The sequence below is a fragment of the Cyanistes caeruleus genome, chromosome 3 (genome assembly GCF_971803275.1).
Source record: "Cyanistes caeruleus chromosome 3, bCyaCae1.hap1.1, whole genome shotgun sequence".
NCBI classification, from domain to species: Eukaryota; Metazoa; Chordata; class Aves; order Passeriformes; family Paridae; genus Cyanistes; species Cyanistes caeruleus.
The window spans coordinates 8728204-8750686 of record NC_141703.1 but is presented as its reverse complement, the minus strand read 5'-3'; the positions used below and the strand labels follow the sequence as shown (position 1 = coordinate 8750686).

The 22483-nt window shown below is 40.0% G+C and overlaps 1 protein-coding gene across 2 annotated transcripts in view; it reads right to left on the bottom strand.

Annotated features, from left to right (window-relative positions):
* Positions 1-1103: 1103 nt before the first annotated feature.
* Positions 1104-22483, bottom strand: part of SRPX (sushi repeat containing protein X-linked) — a 40768-nt gene continuing 19388 nt past the window's right edge. For both annotated transcript variants that reach the window (XM_086879753.1, XM_023923529.2), the window contains exons 2-10: positions 20706-20765; positions 14940-15131; positions 13853-14029; positions 10709-10835; positions 8743-8864; positions 7923-8102; positions 7367-7500; positions 5947-6068; positions 1104-3838 (exon numbers count right to left, since the gene is read on the bottom strand). In XM_086879753.1, the coding sequence (XP_086735879.1) occupies positions 3658-3838; positions 5947-6068; positions 7367-7500; positions 7923-8102; positions 8743-8864; positions 10709-10835; positions 13853-14029; positions 14940-15131; positions 20706-20765 (1295 nt within the window). In that variant the 3' untranslated portion in view covers positions 1104-3657. The remainder of the gene's footprint in view (positions 3839-5946; positions 6069-7366; positions 7501-7922; positions 8103-8742; positions 8865-10708; positions 10836-13852; positions 14030-14939; positions 15132-20705; positions 20766-22483) is intronic.

The window sequence follows — 22483 nt, the reverse complement described above, 5'->3', positions numbered from 1 at the left end:
ACTGGATCTCGTGTGTTCAGAGGCACACAGTCTGGTCAGATGGACAGGTGACCTTTTTGAACCAGCCAACAAAACACAGACACTTCTCTCCTTGAAGTTAATGAATTACACTAATCAAATGCTTTTAGGGCATCAATTTCCTCCATTTTTTTAAAAAAAGAAAAATGAGATGTACTTCTGTCATACACATCAACATTAACACAAAACTACATACACAATGAATAAGAATCTATGGCAGTTAAAATCAATCAAATTATAAACATTATTAATAACATATGTAATATAAAACTACTATTAATTACTAAAACACTGCACCAGAATCCCATAGTCTGAAAACAGAAACAACAACAAAAAAATCAGTGAAGGATTGGATAACCACCTCCAGAAATGATTCTCCAAGCCCACTTCAAAATTGATCCAGCTGTCATATTAATAGGGTCAAATTGCTGAGTCAAGAAGTGACTCAAATACTGATTTGGTACAGAAAACATCTGGATCTGTTGGCAAACATTCCATCCAGGTAAAGTCAAGGCTTGGCCAGGGCCTAGGCTTTAAACTGGAAAGATGCCTCTTAACTCGTTTCTAAAACAAGGTTCTCAATAGTAGCAGCTATGAGATGCTTACAGCACAGCAAATGAAATGCATTTGTACAAAGCAAATGATCAGAAGCCTTAGGTACCAGACCAATTAAACCATTCAGCAGTTGGTTTAATCTGAAGCCTCCCCCATGGCAGCTGATCTTCAGCAATGGTACATCTTCCTAAAATTCTGGAAACACTGAAAAATAAGAAAGCTATAACAAACAAAAACTGCAGAGATTGCAACAAACAATAGAACTCCCGATGAAGTCAAGGGTGTCACAGACTGCATTCACTTCTATCCATAAGCAGGCGTTCACCAGTGTTCTGTCACAGCTGTTTCAGTTGTAGCTATCTTCATTTCTCAAGGAAAATAACTATACTTTGCAGTTTAGACAAGTGTCTCCAATAAAACATAAACAATTTTAATTAAACAATATTTAAACCTAATAATAATTATTTATGACAAAATGTTGCTCTATTAGGAACGGCGAGAAGAACGACACAGACTCTCTAGGGAGCCAATCAGGAGAATTTTTCTCAGTTTATTGCTTCAGATCTTTTTTATAGATACGTGAAAAGTACAGAAAAGAAACTCTTATTGGTTAGTAAACTAACACATCACCATCATTGGTTAGTGGGGCTCACCACCGCTCGACTTTCTCTTGCCAGAAAACAAGGAACAGACAAACAGCACCTGCAAGGCTGTTTTCTGTCTCTGAGGATTGTTTTAATTCCTCCTTATGATTTCCCAAGCCACTTTCTCAGGCAAGACTGAGAAAGTTATGTGGCCTTCAATTTCCACAGACACTTTGCTCCCTGCTTCACATTTAGCATCCATAACAAAAGGGAATAACAAGACTTAACCTTAAAATAAGATCTAAGTTAAAAAACTTAACTTAAAAACATTCAAGCCTAAACATAATAAATCTTGACTATTCTTAATTCTATTAACACTTAATCTATATTAAATAAAAACATAACTTAATCTTATTCTGTTACTACAAAAAGGCAACTAAAAGTTTGATATATACCTTTTAAACACAATATAACAGTAACATGGATTCACTATAAAGATTATAAAAATGTAACAAATACATCACAATTCTATGTCATCTAGCTTTGGGAATAACTCACAATAACTGCAAATGTTACTAAAAATACTTATTCATAATACAAATTTGCCTAGTATATGCTTAAATTGGTTAGGATTTTAAAGTGCAGTTTTTCTAGAGAAAAACCACAACAACACAGGATTTGGCAAGTTGCCATTCAGCTTTTGTAGCACTTTTCAGAAACATCAAGTCCAACTCTTAAACTAAAATCCAAAATCCAAATTGGTATATATGCAGTTTTATGTGTTGTATATAATAAAAGGACTCACATTGAAATCATTAAATTACCTTATTAAAACTGTGGAGAAAACAGCAAATAGCTAATATATGCTCTAACTTAACTTTGTCTTGTACAGTAAAGTTCTCTTAACTAATTATTATTTCCGTGATTGCCGTTTCCCAGATCAGAGCCCTTAAATCCGTCCATACCTCTACCGTAAAGAGCAGTGAGGGCACTGCTAAATGCCTGTGATTATTAGTCCATATAATGAGCATATCCAGGTCCTTTTCCCAGGCTGTTTTGCCTCGTTTAACGAGAATACAAAGAAGCAGTTTTTTAGCTGCTGCAGACTCCACATCCATTTTTCCCTGTGTCCATGGCTGGGGGAGGGTAGCGACCCCTCTCTTACTCCTCCGCCTTCGGACTCCCCCAGCGACTCACTCCCCTTTATCCGCGGGTCGCCCATCCGGTACCGATCCAAGGCAGCGTCTATCTGTGCTCAGATCCGCTCCACCAGCCTCGGTCCAAGGCTCCATCCCACCGTGCGTGGACACACCAAAGACTCCTGCCCGCAGGGTGTCCCGTTCAAAGCACCACATACTGAGAGACCACCAGCTTTTTCACCACTCTTCACAGAAGTAAATGTGAACGCCATTTATTTCTATCTTTAGCACACTTTTATAGGGTTCTACAGGGTCCGCAGGCTAAGCAAGTTGCTAGTGGCTAATGCACACAGGTTTGCATTTTTTCTCCTGTACACAAGGATATTGTTTTGCCTTACTCTCTCTTCTGCAGGAAGGTTTCAAGGACTTTAGCCTTTAATATCACGACTTACTTCAAAGACTAGTTTGTGCAGATAGACCTTTACTAATATATAAAATATTTTTACACAAAACAATATTTTATTAATAAAAAGAATTATAAACAGTAAGAAATAAACCCCAATTTTACACTGAATGAAACATCCAAAATAAACTCCCAGAAACATGCCACAGTTCTTCACTCTCTGTACAAGAAATTCCATTAGGTAGTAAATCCTACATCCACATTCATCCAGCTGTGGGGTCTCCAGCAGGAGAAAGGACATCAACCTGTCAGAGCAAGTCCAGAGAAGGCCACAGAGGTGATCAGAGGAATAGAGAACCTCTCCTATGAGGAAAGGCTGAGAGAATTGGGACTGTTTAGCTGGGAAAAGAGAAGGCTTAGGGATGACCTAATTTTGGCCTTCCAGTCCCTGAACAGAGCCTACAGGAAAGATGGAGAGGGATTTTTAACAAGAGTCTGGAGTGACAGACAAGAGGGAATGGCTTCAGCTTGTAAAGAGAACAGGTTCAGATTAGATATTAGGGAAAAACTCTTCACTGCGCAGGTGGTGAGGCCCTGGCACAGGTTTCCCAGAGAAGCTGTGGATGCCCCATCCCTGGCAGTGTTCAAGGCCAGGCTGGATGGGGCTCTGAGCAACCTGGGATAGTGCAAGATGTCCCTGTCCATAGCAGTAGGGTTGGAACTTGATATTTAAAGTCACTTCCAACCCAGGCCACTCCATGATTTAAAGACGACTGAAAGTACAAAAGAGCATTGTGCACCCTTCTATGCAGAGCAGCTACATGGCTGGACAGATTTACTAATACACACAAACATTCACATCAGTGATTAAGAAAGCCATGTTTTGTTTAGCACCAAGGGGAGAACTATGTAGATAAAAAAAAAATTCACCAACAACTGCAGGCCCTGGAATGCTGAATTAGGGACATGACTGACCAATTTCTGCTTGCAGTTTCATCTCATCTTTTCTCAAGGGGAATTTGTCAATAAGGGCAAAGAGCTCAGCAGGTGTTGCTGGGAAAGGGTAGCGCTCCTTGTCCATGCCGTGCTTGTCCATCACCACGATGTTGAAATTGTAGTAGGGGATCCTCAGCAGCAGCCTGCAAAGTAAGGAACTGATTTTGTTAAAGGGAAGCACCAGCCTCTTGAGTCTGAGCAGAGGAAGGTGGGGATGGTCACAGGGGCTATACAGAGTCCAGATGGTTTCAGCATTAACAATGAGCCAGATAAAGAGGAGGTGCCTGCGTGTGCTGCAGCTCCTGCCTTCACATAAGGGGAGTGTCAAAGTGACTGCACCCAGCTCTGTTCTCTGCCATTACCCACTGCTGTCACAAGAGTGAAACAAGGTTAGACAAAAAAAGTAGTGTGAACATTGCCTAAAGAAAACCCTTGTGATGAAGCTTGAGTTACAAGGAAGACTATTCCCTTTCTTGGCTTCCATTTCTTGGCTTTCCATGGTATATAAATCACAGTAAGAAAAAGCAGGACAAAATTCTTGGAGTCTGCTTTCACTGTTACCTAAAAGTAATAATCATCTGTGACTCAAATTTTAGAGGAATAAAAGCCACTGCTAATCACGGAGGAGTCCTTCTTCCAAAGTGGTGGAAGTGGTCATTTGAACTCCTCAAGTAGCAAAAGCTGAGTAAGTAACAAAAGTTTATCTGTAGTCCTCTTTTCATCTTTTGCTTGAAGGAGTAATATATCAGAAGATCCTTAGATATGAAGTCAGTCATTGTTAGTGTGGGGTAAATAAATTCGGGCAGCCATGAGAGAATGAGAGAAAGCTGCCATGAAGGAGAGTCTGGGGCATTTTGGAAAGGTGTGAAGCACCAAAATTGGCCTTCCACAGCCTCCTAACAAGTCTGAGTGCTCTAAGCATAGTCTTGTTGCCATTAGGAAGCTTGGCCATTAAAACTAAAATAAAGATTAAAGCTAAGCAATGGTGATAGAAAACCACATTCACCTTGTGCCATATACCATCTAAGAAAAAATGCTCCTAAAAATCCAAATGTTAATCTTCTGTGCTTTCCAAAGTTTTAACTGAGGTACCTGTGCTCATTAGATTACTGAAATGTCAATTCTGAACACCTTTATTCTTAAGAGTGCATTTCATATTGATTTGAGCACCTTGCAGAACTGGAAAACTATAATTCACACACTAAGCAGCAACAAAGAAAAAAATCAATGGAAAACTAACTTTCACTGAGTGCAGGGCAGGGCATACCAATTTCTGAAATGCAGCCTCATTAAAGGTTGCAGGGCATCAGGGAATGAGGTGTTAAGAGAGCTTATTATTTTCTACAGAGCCACAAGAAAATAATTTCAACTTCAGTAAAAGTATCTTTATTCAAAAAAGGAAGTGGTTTTTTTTTTTTGCTTTCCTTTTTCTTTTATTGAGAACAGGGTTTTTTTAATAATTTTTAAAAAATCCCCTCTCTGCTATGTCAGCAATTTTCATTGTCTCCAATTAAAACTTACTCCTTTTCCTCAGGCATATCAAAGATTATGCTGCCTAAAATGCTCCTTGACTTTTTTCTAAACAGCTCTTTCTTTCCCTGCCAATGAGGCCATCCCTTTTGGCTTTTTTTCACTTCCAGTCCCTAGGAAATGCTGGCATTTGAAGTCTCCTTTTCAAGTGAAAACCAATCCTCTGCCAGTCTAAACCCAAGTCAAAACAGTTTAGGCACCTCAGCAAAACTGCTGATGCTGCAGTCAGGCTGGTGAGGCTGAGATAATTTCCTCTTTGAAATACTGCCCATCCCACTCCAACATGTGGGACTTCAAAGAGTTTCCCCTTTCACTGCCTCCCCTTTAGGCCTGGCCACAACCACCACAAGCACTGGTGCAGAGGATGGGCTGTCTCTGCCATTTGGGGCTGTCCTTGCAAAGCAACTCCAATACGAATACAGACAGTAAAAACACTGAAGTGTTTTCAGTGGCAGCACCCAAAAATACAAACTTACACGCTTATGAACAGAGTCGTATTAAATATATAAATAAATAAATTTGCTGCTGTGTTTTAATTTGCTGTAGCTATTACACAGAGAGCAAATAAATCCTCAAGTGTGCTCACCAATATCTACTTTACAGTGTCTAGCTGTGTACATTCCAGTAGAATACGTGTATTTGGAGAGTAAAGTGCAGGGATCACAACAATGCAGCTTGTAGGGTAAGGTGCAAACACAACAGCAGTGAGAGCTTCCTTTACCTGAGCTGCAGGGCAAGTGATGGGGGCAGCAGCTTCACTCCTATTCTTCCTATCAGTGCTGGGAACATACCAACCAACTCCACCAAGGTGACGTGTCGCAGGTCTAACCCACACTGTGCCGGCTGCAAGGGTTAAGAGGAGAAAGAGGGGTGGTGGTTATCCCTGAGAGAACAGGGGGATGTTTTGAGTGTGCAGCAAGTGTTCACAGAGTCCCCTCTTCTGAAGTTATTTACATGTTTTCAACTGATTTGAGAGCATACTTTGCAAACATTTAAATTCTCGTGGCAGAGAACTGAAGCTTTATGACTGCAGGGGAGGTTAAGTAACAGATTCTCAAATACTCTAAGAAAACCAGCACACAGGGACCACCTAGGAAAAAAATCTACTTTTCCCTAGTTATAAGAAAAGATGCCAGGGTCTAAAGCATTGTACCAATAATCTAATTTGGCAACCAAAGCAAATTATATGAAACAGAAGTTGACAGCAGAAAGTTTTCTTCCATGCCAACTCATTTGCTTGCTGTCAAGAAATGGAAAATGTACTACAGCCATTAAATTCAGTTTGATCAATATATTGAATTTTCTTGCCAAGTTTATCTAATAGGGAAAAGGAGCTTCTTCTTTTTCTTCTTTCTTCTTGTTTTTTTTCTTACATACTACCATAATATAAGCCAGCAGTTAAAAAATCATCACATTCATATCTCAGTAACTATTTATACTGAATTTTGTTACAACTGGTGAGAAAAAAAAACGAGATAGAAGCACTTGTAGCTGTGAAAGAATACAGGACTAGTTCTTTTCCTTCCCTTTCCTGAGGACACACATATATTTTGGAGATCTATCCATAAGTCTAGCAAAAAGCCAACAAGGGCATCACACTTACAACACATAAGGAAAAGTAACAGGTGTTTTGGGTTTTTTGGAACAAAACACCCTAGTGTCATCTCAAACACTATGGATGATTTCTGTGCTGTGTCTCTGGTCCTTTGTTTGCTGGTGCACTTTTTACTCCCTTGCACTGTAGTTGCAAATTCTGTAAGCCTGGTCTCCATGAGCTGCTGAAGAGCTGGAGGGTTGGGTTTGGGTTTTTTTTAAACCTCTTTAGCAGCTGAGAAAGGGAATTATTATTGAGCATGAGTTAAATAAATTTGAGGAGGATGGAAGAGCCAGAACTGCCTGGGATTCAGTGACTGGTCAGAGGCAGCACAATCCAGAATGGAGCTGAGTTAGTGACTGGGGGATATCTCAACTCAAACCCCTGTGAAAAGGATTAATCTGGAACTATGACTGCTTGAGCCAGATCTTACAGTGGCTACAATATCACAGCTGAAGTTTGTGGATTTATTTTAAACAGTGGAGCTTGTCTTCTTGGGTCTTTAAAGAAAAAAAACAGTTGCACATCCCCCTCAAATGTGTTTTACCTGCAGCATCCCCAGCTGCATCCTGTAGAAGAAGTTAGCTGCAGTAGGAGTTGAAATAATTAGCAGTCTCCGCTTCTCATAAAATTGATCCAGAAGTGCAGCTGCAGTCCTAACATTCACATTAATATTCATGGCTGGAATAAAATTAAAACAAAAGTTATGAAGCATACTGAAAACAGATCCATTTCTAGAGGCAGAGTTAGACAGTAGAAACACAAGAACAAGAAATAATAATAATGAAGATATGCGTGAAATTCTGGCCTCATTGAAGCCAACAATTTTACTGCAGACTGTTCCAGCTTGCACAATGGAACGACTCCAGAATGTGACATCTTGTAGAAAGCTTTGAACAAAAAAAAACTCTAGGAAAGAGCAGTCAAAGGTGGCAAAGGCTTCAGCCATTAAGTGCAGACTGGGAAGGGAGACAAAGATGATGTTAAGTCTCCTACCTCTGGGACACTGCAGCTGTATTCCACTACACACCCCCTTCCCAAATTCTCACTGCCCTAAGAACCATTGTGCTGAATTCCTCCTGGTGGAGCGGTGAAATACTCACGTGCACAGGTTGGCTCCACTCCTGACCACCCCAAATTGTATTGGCAGACTCGGGCTGGGCTTCCTTGCAGCTCATAGCCACCAATGCAGGAGAACTCACAGGTAGCACCATAGTTATTTCCATCACCTGAGCATTTGATGTAGCCATTATCTGGGGCATTTAACTTCACACAGCGCCTGACTTTGAGCAAGAGGAAAAAAAAACAAAATGAAAGACACAGCATGAATCACCATTTGTTACTAAGGTAGAACAGGTCAGTGGAATACCAGTATTAAAGACATTTTTCTGTTTGCTTTCTGTTTTATTAGTCATGTACTTAAAACCCCCAAACAATCAACCTGAACTCCCCCACCCCTCACTCTTACGTAAAATGAAATGTGTGTAGGTGTATACATGTAACAAAAGGTCATGGAGCACAAAGGGCTGAAGCTGAAAACTATGGGTCACTTCTGCATATTCAACTCCAGAGGTTAACCTGTGAAAGGGCAGCCCTGCTTGATACGTGAGCCTCAGTTGAAAAAAATGCCTTCACCTCCTCATTTCAGCAGCTCACAGGCTATGCATCATGGAGAAGCTGGCAGAAGGGGTGTGCAGCTGGAGGCAGGGCTGATCAAAGCAGTTCTTCCTGCATGTGCAGGAATGCTGCAGACCTGGCCCCCAGGGTCTTCAGCAAGACTCCATTTTCTCTTTCAGCATCATCATAGGGGTTTATATACAGAGACATATGCACATAAATACAGAAATGAGGACATTTTCAAATTGGCTACTAAGACAGGTGCAAGTCAGTGTCTGTATTTACAGGGTAAAACATCATCCTTACCTCTGACTTTAACAAGAAATTTGCAGGTGCCTTTGTTTTCAGCTCTGTCATACACAGTATAGTGGATTTTGTGGTCGCCTTCTGGAAAATGTGACCCTGGTGGCAGGCCTTTCAAAATAACACTAAACCAAGAGATAAAACAGGGCAGACATTCATAAATTCACCAGTATTTATTCACTCACAATGCTGTAAAAGCCTGCAGAGGGACTGCCATGCTAGGACTGTCTTGCTGCCTGCAGAACAGAAGATTTGAGAAGGAAGAAGCTGGGCACCAGCAACCAGAGTATTTAAATTTGCTACCTACAGCCCACCCTGCTGAGACAAGGGGGTTAGAATGGGCAGGATCTGCCCCCTTCCTATAAAACAATGCATGGAGTAGCCAAGCCCATCATGCTCAGAGGAACTCAAGCTTCCTTCTCCTTTCATAAGAAGTCAACATTAAAAAAGAAAACTTCCAGCCTCTTACAGCGGGGATGTATTCCCATCTGTCTGCTCTGAACTGCTCCTATGATTGGTATTTGTGACTGTTAATATGAACAGAATTGGAACAGAAAGTGAGATTCAGTGTCACAGCACTAGGGTATGGTGATCTACAGCAGCATTTTCACCTGGAATTTGCCCCTGTCCTGCAAACAAGGTGGGAGAATTCAGATGAATAAAACAATCTCAGTATAGAAGCAGAGAGTATGCAACCAAACAGGTTTCCATGTAATGGAAAATCTTTTGTACTCCTGAAACTGAAGGACTGTGCATTTAAGAAAAGCACTGCATACTCTATAATATAAACATCACAGTTAAGCAATATTTTATAGAGATGTGACTTATGGAGAAGCTTCCACTGAATCAAGAGCTTAGCTCTTCTGAGCTGACAAAAGTTACTCATATGACAAAGTTAGCATGGGATATTCCCCAATTTTTTGCCTATCATCAGACCTTCCTTTGCCAAAAAGACTTCAGAATTTCTTCATCCTGACATTTTCCAAGTTTTTACTTTACCATGTGTAGTTTCTGATGTTATTAATTGTCACCAAATTGTTACATCAGACCTTAATGGCAATTAAGCTTTTAATTATGTAATGAATTCTTTATGAAATTATTAAATTACAGCAATAAAAGGGCAATATCATTGTCTTTCATTAGTTTTTTTGTATTCACATGAAACTGTAAACATCTTCAAGCTTAACAACTTTGAGCTTCTAAGCTTAACTGGTCCACTAATGTAATGATGCAACTTGCTTACTGATAGAAACCGATTTTCCATGCTCCCACCATTACATTAATCCAGACAGATTGACCTAAATCCCACATTATAAAAATGGGAAAATCAGAGACAGTAGTACCACCAGAATTACACCCTGTTCTTCTGGAAAATGGGACTATGAAACCATAGAAACTGACAAGGAAATTTTGAAGTGTTATGTCTAGATACAGTGTTTAAAACCATCAAGGCTACAAACAAGAATTGTTAGTTGAAGGGTAACCGCAGAATCCTGGGACATCAGTGGCCAGCACTACTTTATGAAGAAACCCGAAGATGGCTGCAGACATTATTTTGTGACACACCTTGTTTGTTTTTTTTTAGACAGTCAAATTTACCTCTTCTGTTACCTCCAATGCACTACTCTGTTTTCATTGTTACGTACAAAAGGTAACTTGGTGTAAGAAAACTTGTTAATTATGAGACTCGCAAAGAAGCTCTGGAAAACTTCACAGGTACAGTCAAAATGCTGCTGTGGTTTATTCCACCAGCTCTAAATAACCACAACTGGGTAACCAGCTCCTGAACAACTCACCTCCAAATTGCCAGCTTTTCCAGTGAAACATGCAACTCACTATAGAGCAGCGGTATGTGACAGCTATAAAAAAGCATCTTGGATGAATGAAGGGAAAAGGGTACCTGGCCTGCTGTATTGCTAACAAAGGAGTAAGAAGGAGAGGATGCAAACACATAGAGATTTTCACCTACTCTGTCAGAATCCCGTCAGCAGTGTCTCGTCCCTCCGGGGTGTCCCAGAACACTCTGGCTGTCAACTTGTTGGGCTCTGCGGTTTTCTCCTTCACACTCGGGCACTGGATCCTCGGAGGTTCAGTATCTGTTGAAATGAATGTCACAGAAAAGGGCACTGGAGCATCTGCTAGAGCTGTGTATTTTCTTCACAGCTCCTTCCCCGGTGTCAGGGTAACCCAGGACCACCTGCAGCTGGCCTCCTCAGCCCTGGATTCATCCAAACCAAGTTACTCAGAGCCTCTACTTCTCACATTTTTTTAAGAAGAGCCGACAATGATCAGCCCTTTGCAGTGCAGAAAGCCCAACTAGAAGTAGTTACTGTAAATTTCTGTACATAGTTCAGTTAAAAAGTAAAGTTGACAAATGAATGGCTTTGAACTCCAAGGAGGGATGTCCAAGATCACAGCCAAGGAGCCTGGATGCTCTGTTTATCTGCATTCTTTTCTTTGTCCATCTGTGCAGTAGTTAAAGTGATTAAGAGCATTTTTAAAGCACACTGAACATCAATCTGTCTCTGCACGGTAACTTTGCATGTTACTCTTAACATGCTGATTATTTTTCCTGCAGTAATGACAAAATGAGAAACAGAAGACTGGTAATTACCATTTTGTGGAGAATCAATGCTGCATTTGATTTTTTCCTAGTAACTCCTACAATCATGTCTTACATCAGTAGCCAGCACTACTAGGACAAGCATCCTATCAATACAGCCTCTGGATGTGACAAAAGGATGATTTAGTTTGGTAAAAGCCATTTAAAACAACCTCTGTTATACAGTCAGCAGGAAAAGGCAATCTTTCCAGAAGAAAAGACAGCAACATTTCTCAATCTTCTAGAGGAAAGTATCTATTTCAATAAATGTTACAGTGCATTAAAGATATAATGGAAATATTATTCAAGTGACTATTGGCATTTTAGCTAACTGATAACCAAAACCAGCTGTACATTGTTTTTTCTTTTAATCAAAATTATTTCAGCAACATGAGGGGTATCCCTCCTCTTACAGGATGGGGACAGGAGACAGTCTGCTTTGTTACAACAGAATACTCACTGACTATAAGGACTTCTGTAAGCCACTTGTAGAACATATCTAATTAAAAAATATATATATCTTTTTTTCCCTCCTTTAAATGAATACATGTTTGACTACTGATAGCCTTTCCTACATGGATCTTCACTGCTGCTCTGCGAAGCCCACATAATTTAGTGCAAAAATACTACGCAGTGCAACTGCAGTATAAAAGGGTAGAGGAAAGCCCCTTGTTTTCAAGAGCACTTTAAGTTCAGCTCTGATGGTAATTTTAGCCATACTCAATGCCAAAAACTCAAATGTGGAATCCCCAGGACAGTTCCATGACATGAAGTTTACCAGCCCATGCCTCTGATCACAAGTAGCATCCCTACTGTACACACTGCAATTGTTTGTATAACAAAGTTAAGAAATCAAGCAGCCTTTTTGCCTTTGTATTTCACTGCTCCCCCCAGTTTCACTCCTCAGCTGCAAGTGGGTTGTTCAGCCAGTCCTCTCCTGGCCACTGCATAGGCTACACTTCTGTAACTTCTGAATTACACTAAGGAACAAGTGTTCAATTGCAAACCTCATTATACTGTTAGAATTATGCCTGTGATGTCTGGTCACAAAAAAAAAAAATCTCTATCCTGCCTATCAAGAGGTCAAAATACAACCTTATTAATGCTAACAGCAGATTTCACTATCATATATAAGAACTGTGTGCACACAAGATTTGAAGGAACCTTTCCAAACTAAGCATTATTACCACTACTTAAATTCTAATATTACTTTTACTGGGTTACTTGGGACTTGTACTCCTAGGCAACAACTTGAAACCCTACAACTACAACTACTCTGCATTTTTGGAATAAAAGAGAAGTGGTAGTGCTAACTTAGCCTCTTTTCTTTGCTGCTTAAGGTACTTGCTTACTTTACTCTGCAATACAGTATCCTTTGTAACAAGCACACCATCTCTGCAAACAGATGAGCTTCTGAAAGTGCCAGGAAATACAGAGGACAGTATTTTATCATTTCCAAATTTAAAATGCTTTTCTTCCTCTGCCCACACCACTGAGAAAGACAAAGCTTGTTTTTGCAAACAAAGAGACACCACAGTCTAGACCTAAGCAGCTCATTCCTACATTTGTACAACACCAAATAACAGGAAACCTGAAAAATATTTTATGAACATCAGGCCACCATGGAGAGGCTCCAAACCTAGACTGAGACACAGGCATTCTGAGGAAAACCAAGTTATCATACATACAAGACACTAAGAGCAAACACCCTACCACCCACATGCTTTAAATTACCAATGGCCAAAAATTAAATTTAAATTTCAGATGGCCAAAAAATATTTTCTTTTGTGGGTGGCTGCCGAAGCTTTTATGAGAGGCTTCCCAGAAACAGGGGCAGCAAGCTGAGACTTTGCTATGTGCTGAAATTTCATTAGTAGTCAGGAAAGTTAAATCTCAATATTTGTTCCTCTCTCTTCAGATTTACATATATAGGAATACTTCTTCCAGCCAAGGTTCCCAGGAGACCACTGACTATGTAATGAAAATCGCTGGCATAACTAGAGTGAACTAGGCTGAAATTTAAATTAGCTCACTGCAACCATGCTGGTAACTACAATCCTGGATATAATTCTCTGGATATATTTCAGGACCATGATCCCAAGAAGAAAAACAGTTCAGACAACAGGCTTACTTTCAAACCTGTTTTCACTCATTAAGCAGAAGAGAAAGTGACCGACTCCAGCATAGAGAACATGCTGGCAGAGCAGCACAGTAATCACAGGCTACCCAGGAGTCACTCAGGAATCACCAAAGGCCGTTACAAGCACTGTAAAGTGCTGGCCATTTACACCAGGCTCATCTCTATTAAAGTGGTAATGCTTGGATACTCACTCTGGACTGAAAGCACTGAGTGACAGAACCTCGCACCCTTGGAAAACTGTTCTCTGCTTCCTTAAGAGGGACAGCCACTTTTTCTCGCCATGAACTGGATAAAAAGGCCTTTTGGAATTTATGTGTGCAGGACTTAGGCACTGGCAGGTACCTCAGGATGCAGACCAAACACCCACTCACCGACGCAGGTGGCTGGCCGGCCGCTCCAGACTTTGTTGTCCATGCAGGTGACGATGCGGTCCCCCTTCAGCTGGTACCCTGGGGAGCAGTAGTACTCACACCTCGAGCCAAAGTAGGCACCATCCAAACACTTGAAGCCCCCGTTGGCTGGCATGGACAGGGTAGGGCAACGCTTTTCTGGAAAAGGAAACAAGGACTTATGGGAACTTCATACCCTCCCTCTGAAGTAATGCGCATGTGGGGTACTACAGAGAAATAAAGACATGGCTGGCAAACTACAAGTGGGAGAAAGTCTTGTTCCATGTGAGGATTTTCCACATTGTTCTCATTAGCTGCATTTCAAAACATAACCTTATTAAACAGTCTGCTAATAGCAGATCTCACTATTTGCACATAGGAACTGTGTGCACACAAGATTTGAAGGGACCTTTCCAAACTATGCAGTATTACCACAACTTAAATCTTGGTATTACTTTTACTGGGGCTTGTAATCCTAGGCAACAATTGGGACTTGAAACTCTATGGAACAACTACTTTGCATTCTTGGAATAAAAAAAGTTTTAGTGCTAACTTGGCCTCTTTTCTTTGCTGCTTACGGTACTTGCTTTTTTTACTCTGCAAGACAGCAGAGTACACTACGTAACACTACATAAGCATTAGTGGCCTGATACAATATTTATGAGAAAAGGGATGTCAAGTACCAATTCCTCTTTTCTCAGAAAATGTTTTGCTGTAAGAGCCCATTTAGACACCTGGTACAAATTGTGTCAACTTATAAAGTCTAAGATGGGCAATATTTTAAAACAGCTTCATGGTTCTGTCATAAAACTAATCCCACAAATCAAAATCTCACATTGATAAAATACTCCCTATCTGACAAGAGTGTTTGTACCACTGAGATGCTTAACATGTCACATACCCCTGTGAGATCCTCAACAACAAACTAATCTACATCTCCAAACATACTGCCAACCTTTAAAATAAAAAAACAAAAAACAATCCAAAGATCAGTTTCAATGGCAACTGAGAATTTATTGTCTGAACCTGGAGCACAAGTCACACACACAGAGATTTTGTAACCACTTACGTTTGCACAGCACCTTCCCAGACCAGCGTTTGTTTGACTGACAAATGAGCTGGTGAGGGCCATGCAGTTCGTAGCCTTTCTGACAGCGAATATCACATCTTGTGCCCAGCACATTCTTGTAATATTCCCCTTGAGGTGTCCTGCAGTTTGCATAACCATGTTTCACTTTAATGGGGGAGCACCACGGTGTTTCTGGCACAGAGAAGGAAAAAACCCCACACACAGCAATTAGAAAAATGTAAAAGTTCAGACACGTATAAAATCACTTTGCTTAATCACGGTTACAGAGGAAAAAAAAGAAAAAAATCCCTCTCATTTCAAAAAACACCAATCTTTAAAGTGAAGAACACTGCAGAGGTGCACTTACCCATGAGGAGGTCAGCCCTTTAAAGACTGGAAGCTCTTATTTTTTATGACAAACATTAAAGATTGTAGCCATTATATTGGAGGGGTTGAGAGGGCAGATGGGGTTTTAACTACACTCTGTCCATGGGATAAGTGTGCCACCATGTGGGCAGTTTGATGACAACTGGGCCATTTTCCCCTCTTGTTTTCAAGCAGGCACATCTAATTGCTCTTTGATAAGAGAAGTTTGCATTAGGAACATCTTGGTCTAGCTGCAGTTGTCAGCTTTCCACATTTAGCTTAGTGCTCATTAAAAAAAGTTCTGCTTCCATAGTAATCTGTGCCTTGCAAAACTCAGTGATGGTTCAAGCTCTCCCACAGTTAGAAGATACCACTTACATAAATCATATTGCCAATACGTCACGCTGAACCTGCTCAAACTGAAACCTTATTAACTGGTCAGGGCTACACTGTAAAATATTCAGGATATGGGTATCCTCAGCTTGTGAGGATTTACCACCACCCTGTGGTGCTGATGAGAACAGTATCAAGTAGAGACTTCCCTTCTTAGCCAAAGTTTCACATCCTTTTGTGCAGCTTTGCCAACAGGGTGCACACAGAAAACGGGCAGCTCCTCAATAGGAGTTTCCTACACAAGCAGTGACTAAGCCTGCCCCTTTCTCAGACCCAAGATTTGAAAAGCACGTATTAGGAGAGGAGAGAGGGAGGAAGGGAAGGATTGCAAAGCAAAAAGAGAAAGATGACAAATCCTGAAATCCTGTGTGACAATGTGTGATATGAGGGAGGGGCATGAAAAAACATTTGAATTTTGCAAGAAAGCTGGAAACCCTAAACAAACAAAACACATGAATTTTAGCCTTCATACTTACGAAGTCACAACAACATTAAAAAAAAATTCTAGATCATGTTTGGCAGATGTTCACTTCTAGCTCAATTCCCACAGTTATTAGGTACATTTTCCTACACTAGTTGGACCAGCTCCATACATAAATAAACAACAATCAGTACAGCATTTCTCATACATTGGATATTTATATTCAATGTGCTATGTCTCTAGGACATAGCTACACTTTCCCAATGGAAACTACACTTTACATGTCTATTTTGCAGTGCTGGTCCTGAGTGAACACAAATAGCATCTGCAGACTACAATCAGAGACTAATTATCAATCTTTGCCCTTTTGCAAGGGCGCATTTCCTCTAGACTAGTCCATTTCTGAAGCAGTTGTACTGTGATATGCTTATTTTTGTCTTTCACCAATACAAGTAAAATCCCTTTACGAAGATGTGTAGGTGAAATTATTCCCAGTGTCACCAAACACACTGAGCAACAAACAGACCAGTCTAACAGAACCCCTCAGGTTAAGGGTAGAGTACAGTTCAGCTTTTTGGCTCAGCCACACAATCATCCCAGCTCTGTTTCTTCCCATCTATAAGTCTGTTTCTGAATGTCAAATACATCCTCTGCTATTCAGCTTACAATTATGCAAAGTGCTTTGGTGGAAAGTGGGTTTTGGTTTGGGGGTTTGATTTTTTTAGAACTATTTCCCGTCCTTCACCCTAATCTCTATCCCACAGGTCCCAAAACAACATTTAAAAAATCCCCACATCCACTGACTTGGGCCGTTTTGTTGAGGGACTGTATCACAGTAGCTCCCATTTTTCATGTTTGTTGTGCATCAAATTAAAACTGAGACAACAGATGAGGAGCGTGAGCTCACAGGAACAGAAGTCAACTGCTGAAAAAATGAGTGATGCCAACACCCAGCTCTGTCTCCTTAACTGTTACCCCAGGGCTGCTGGTACAGTCTCAGGCACTACCTCCTACCACTTTCTGGGGGAAGCCACACATCTTGGATTCACAGCCTCTGTCTCATTCACCTCCTGAAGAAATCCTCCTACTCCTGAGCTTTCCTATAATCTCTGCTTCAGTGGTCTCATGCCCAAACTCTCCAGCTTTTCTGTCCCACTTGTTCTTCCCATGCCCTGAGACCTTAAATTTCAGTTTATTTACACACCCAAGCTTGTAAGACCTCCTTAACTAAGAACTAAGCCTCAGTTTTTCTATAGAAGGGGTTAAACCTGAAGTTCCTAAGACAACACTGTCTGCAAGAGGAGGACTGGGTGAATGAAAATTCATTTGGGCTGAGCTGTCACCCCAGCCAATTATGTAATCCTTCAGCAAATCAGTTCAAGACATTCATGCCTTGGGTATTTTACATGTATAAACTCCAAATGCACATTTCTGACTTCCTTTCTATGGATGTTAAAAAAATATGCTTTTCAACATGATCAAGAGGCTAATAAAAATAAAATAAAGAGGGCAAAGAAGCTGTTTCAGGTGCTGCAAATTGCCAGTTTTTCTGCAAGTTTCTGTGGTTTTACAAACACACTTAACAGCTACCCATATATATATAGATGTATATTAAAAACAAACAGGTAGCTAACAGCTAAAAAATGCAGTTTAATGCACAAAGACAGTACTGGAAAAGTAAAACCCTTTCCTGTAATGTTGTTGCAGCTACAGTGGCTTACAGAAAGCAAGCAAGCAAGCTCCTATACAGGGGCAAAATGCATCTTACAACGGACCAAATGATTCTGCCAGAAAGAAAAACAAAAGCAAACATGCTTTTGGATGCAGATAACTTGCAAACCTTAGGAGGAACATCTGTTTGATTGAAAACATTATAATGCTTACTCTAGAACTGATTGTGATTAGAAGAAAGTGGGTGAGGCAGGGTTTACAAGCCATTTACAAATATTGTAAGCTAAATCAAGTGATACTGCTGGAAAAAAAACCCTGCTTGAAACTTGAAAAGCACATCAAACAATACAACAAAGTTTCAGATCAAAGTTTAAGTGAAGGCACATATTGGTTTTCAAAGGCTAAGCAGCTACATAGAGCACTTGTGGAATATTAGGTTTGTGTGAGGCCTCAAGGGGTTATACAAGCTGTTCCCAGCCTGAGGGCAGGATCAGCCATGTTCCTGAAGGCTTTGGGGATTATAAAAGCTAGAGGTTTCCCAGACACCTTTTCTGAAACTTCATCATCTATAACAGGCTCTGTTCAACCAACTGAAATTTGAGTTTTTAGATACCAAGATCTATATAGTGCTTTTTGGTTTAACAGAAAGTTTGCACCTCAGCACAAAAAAGAACTGAAAAGTCCCTCAATATCCCAGCAATCCAATAGTCAGAATTTTCACTTAGTAGTAAAACATTCCAGAAACTCAATTCCATGTTTGAAACCCCTGGAAAAAAGGCAGCAAAGAGAAATGGTTGAAGCCCCAATGTTGCTTTTAGAGCTATGGATACTGCTTGATCATTACAGTATCTGAGAAATATTAGGAATGAGGATCACCAGAGCAGCGGCACTGGAGCTGTGATGAACACAGGAACTGCTGTATTCAGGAAACCTTTCCTCATGAAATATGACTAGAGATGCCAAGTAGCAGCAAGGAAAGCACTTTCTAAAGCATCATCCCTCCCAGCCCCTTGGTCCTGTTTAAAAACCAGCCTCAGCTCAGCCCTTCCTTCACAAACAGCACACAAAGTGACCAGCTGTACTGCTGCTTGCTGCTACACCAGCCAACAGAGCTGATGGTTCACCAGGAAGGAGGGGAAAAACTCCTTAAAAATGCTGTAGGCACAGAAAATCTTGGCCATGTTTCTCTGGAAAGCTGAGCAAGTGGGAAAACATCCAGATGAAGAAAAGATGGTTTAGTAGGACACTGATTTTCACTCCTCCCAGTAAACTGCAATGTTTTGTTTGCAGATGTCAAAGAGAATGAATCTGTGTACTGCCTTGCACATGTGTACAAAGAAAAAAAAAATAATGTTGCTTTTATATGTGAACATCAATTACTAAAATCAATTCAGTTCCTGTTATTGGTAAGTTTTATTTACTAAGAAATGGGCCACACCCAAAATGCTGGACTGCACATCTGAGGAGAAGCTCTGAAGTCTGCTACACAGCCCGTTTTTCCTTGCTGTCTTTCTCCATCCCCTTCCCCCCAAAACCAACATAAAGAAGTATGCTAATGAAGAATCAGCCTTTTCTGTTCCAATGCTTTATACTCTTACATTCATTGTCTGTTCCTCAACATTTGGCAGTAGTGCTTCCAAACTTGGGGCAGTTTTTAATATCTGTGTGAACGAGTCATTCTGTTTCACTTACCCTGATGACATTTTGGCTGACATGAGTATAATCCATTTTGGATCACCATACAAAAGGAATTTGCACAGAATCCACATTTTAACTACTTGCCTGCCCTGGCATTGATTTTTCTTCACGATCTCTGAGTTCATTTTCTATGTGTCTGCAGAGAATTACATGTTAAAAGGCAAAGAAAAATGACTTATCCTAAATAAAGATTTAGAGAATTACTTGTGTTTGAAATCAAAATTTTATACTTGAGTATTTTACTGGAAGGAAGATGAGACATTTATGAAAACAGCAACAGAGCCGTAAAACCTGTGCTTTCCCCTTGGCTATTCATAAATGTCTGAATTATTTTATGACTTACCTCTCATATGGCCCATTGATTCTTTGCAGAGAATCAATAATGTACAAGACACCAATGACCAGTATTTTCGAGTAATCAAAATGGTGACAACTCTAGTATGTATACAGATTAATTTACTAAAAAGATACACAGTAACCACTTAAATTACATGAAGCCATACCTTTCTTTAATGTCTAGGCTTCTGAGGGAAGCCTTTTGGCAGAGAAGAGTGACATTAAGACAAAATGAGACTTTTTAGAAAATGGACAAAGCAAACGGAATATTTACTAGTAGCAGCAAAAAACTTCTCACTCATGCTGAATGGCAAAGTCTTCCAAAATAGGGAAGAAAATCTGAATTTACTTTTTAAATATGCCCAGCCATTCACTCATCCAGCTACATAATTTGGTTTTGGAATGCACACATGCATTTGTTAGACACGCTTCACTTGGCGCTTCAGGTAGCAGGTTTACATCTGAAATGCAAGCAATTTTATGGAAAGAAAAAAGCAATGAAAATCAAGTTCTCTTGCATGTACTTCTATACATTACCATCTGTAAGCCCAGGTTTTGACTCAGCTTATCATTGATGGTTGTGTTAGCATGTACAGATAAGAAAGAGAAGCTCTTCCTGATTTTCATAATTCAACAACCTGATCTCCCAGGAGCAAAGGCAATGTAAAAGTTACTTACTCAGGTACATGAAAGAGTTGTGATCAATAATTGGTCTAATTTCCATTGTTAAAAACAGCAGAAATTAAATCTTGATCTAAATATCCATGAGAAAAAACATGGAGCTGGATCACCAAGACTGTATAATCCACAAAAAGAAAAAGGAATGAAGCTTTCTGTCAGCAAGCAGTTGATCCTTCTTAGCACATAAGCAAAGCATTCACCTTTGTATCTACTGCGTGCATAAACATCCTCATCATCTTCAAGGAGTGAATATCCCGATCCTACAATACAAAATAAGAGAAAAAAACTACAGCAAGAAAGGAAATATAAACTAAAAATAAAAGAAAGCTTTGAGAAAAGACATGCAAGATTAGGATGCAATAATCTATGCAATGTCATCAGCATGGGCTTCTCTGAAACTCAGAGTCATAGCAGACCCACTTTATAGTGAATTTGGAAGGGGCAAATTGATTTGATAATGAAGTGAAATAGTAAATTTCTCTCTGTGGTCCCAGAGCAATGCTGTGCAATGTTAAGTGTCACGTGCCAAGTCACAGCTCCTCTGTCACGGAGAGCCCACCTACCATGTAGGTGATCTACTGAGCAGAGAGAGCAGAGCAGGTACAGGTGAAGGGCCTCATCAGAGGTTTCACTATAAAGTGGTTCCATAGTGTCAATGGCTGTTAACAGCCATCAGGCCAAACAGCAGAAGTAACATGTAAATAATGCAAGTACAACCATCCTTAATGATCTGTAAGATCCTCACACCAAGAACAAGACACAGAGGTGCACACCTGCAAATACAAGTTACATTCAAATCAAAATGAGTTTGGTTTCAAGCATTCTTCTGGCATTGTTCAAATAATGAGACAACAAAGCTCCATACTTTTAAAACCCAGTGCAATGGCTGAAAACTTAAAATAAAGGTGAAAGCTGCTTTCTAAAAACCAGAAACCAGTTGGAGCACTACTACTCAAATAATCCATCAATAAAACAAAGCAGTTGGGAAGAAAGCCTTCAAAATCCCTTAAACAACACTTATTTAAAATTAGCAACTTCAGAGCATGAAGTCTAGTTTAAATTCTAGATAAATATTTTCGACAAAGAAGGGTTCATACAAATTCCCCCTTTGAAATATCCTTTTAAAAACTTTGCATGCAATAGGCAGCTACCACAGGAGCTGCTCACATGGTATCTCAATTACAGCATTTGGCGTAATCTCATCACCTTTTTTTGACTACTGAGACTATGGTCTGTACAAACTGCTGCTTAAAGTTAGGCAAAATTATTTAATTCGGGCACCTCAAAAAGCTACCGATTCCACGTGCAAAGCATGCAACTGTTGAGCAAAAATCAAAGCCAAGAGTTTTATTTCTGTCAACAGACTCCGTTTCTTATTAAAAAACTCAAAATATCTGCCCAGAAAATGATGAAACTTGATTTCTTACTTTACCAGACTCAAGAAAACCCAGCCCATGAATCTGCAGCTGCTCTATGGAAGTATCTTCCTCAACACTGGATCTCTGGGAATCCCTCCACTAGTTTGAGCTGGGACCTGAAGAAGTGAATTTCCAAACAACTTCTCCTCTGAAACGGAGGGACTTATACACAACAAAGTCTTTTTATCACTCAGTATAATTTCTCTGGATGTTTTATATTTATTGTTGAGGTTCAATTTTGATACCTCAACACTGACATCTGAGAGACTTCTGAACATAAACCCAAACTTTTTTGCACTTGAAATCTGACTGCATAGCAAAAAGAGCAAGCTGTGATCCCTGAGGGCTTCAGGAAGACCTTGATATGTAAATGAATACGTCTCTAAGCATCAATTTTTCTGCCAGAAATCAGAATTTTCTTAGCTAATTACTCACTTTGTGGGTTATAAAACTCTTACCTTAGTGTTTTCACTAATAATTATCCAAATTTTACTGTGAAGTGACTTTAGCGTTTAAAATTGGTGAATCGTAGAATTATGTGAGCTCTTAAGCAAATGCCT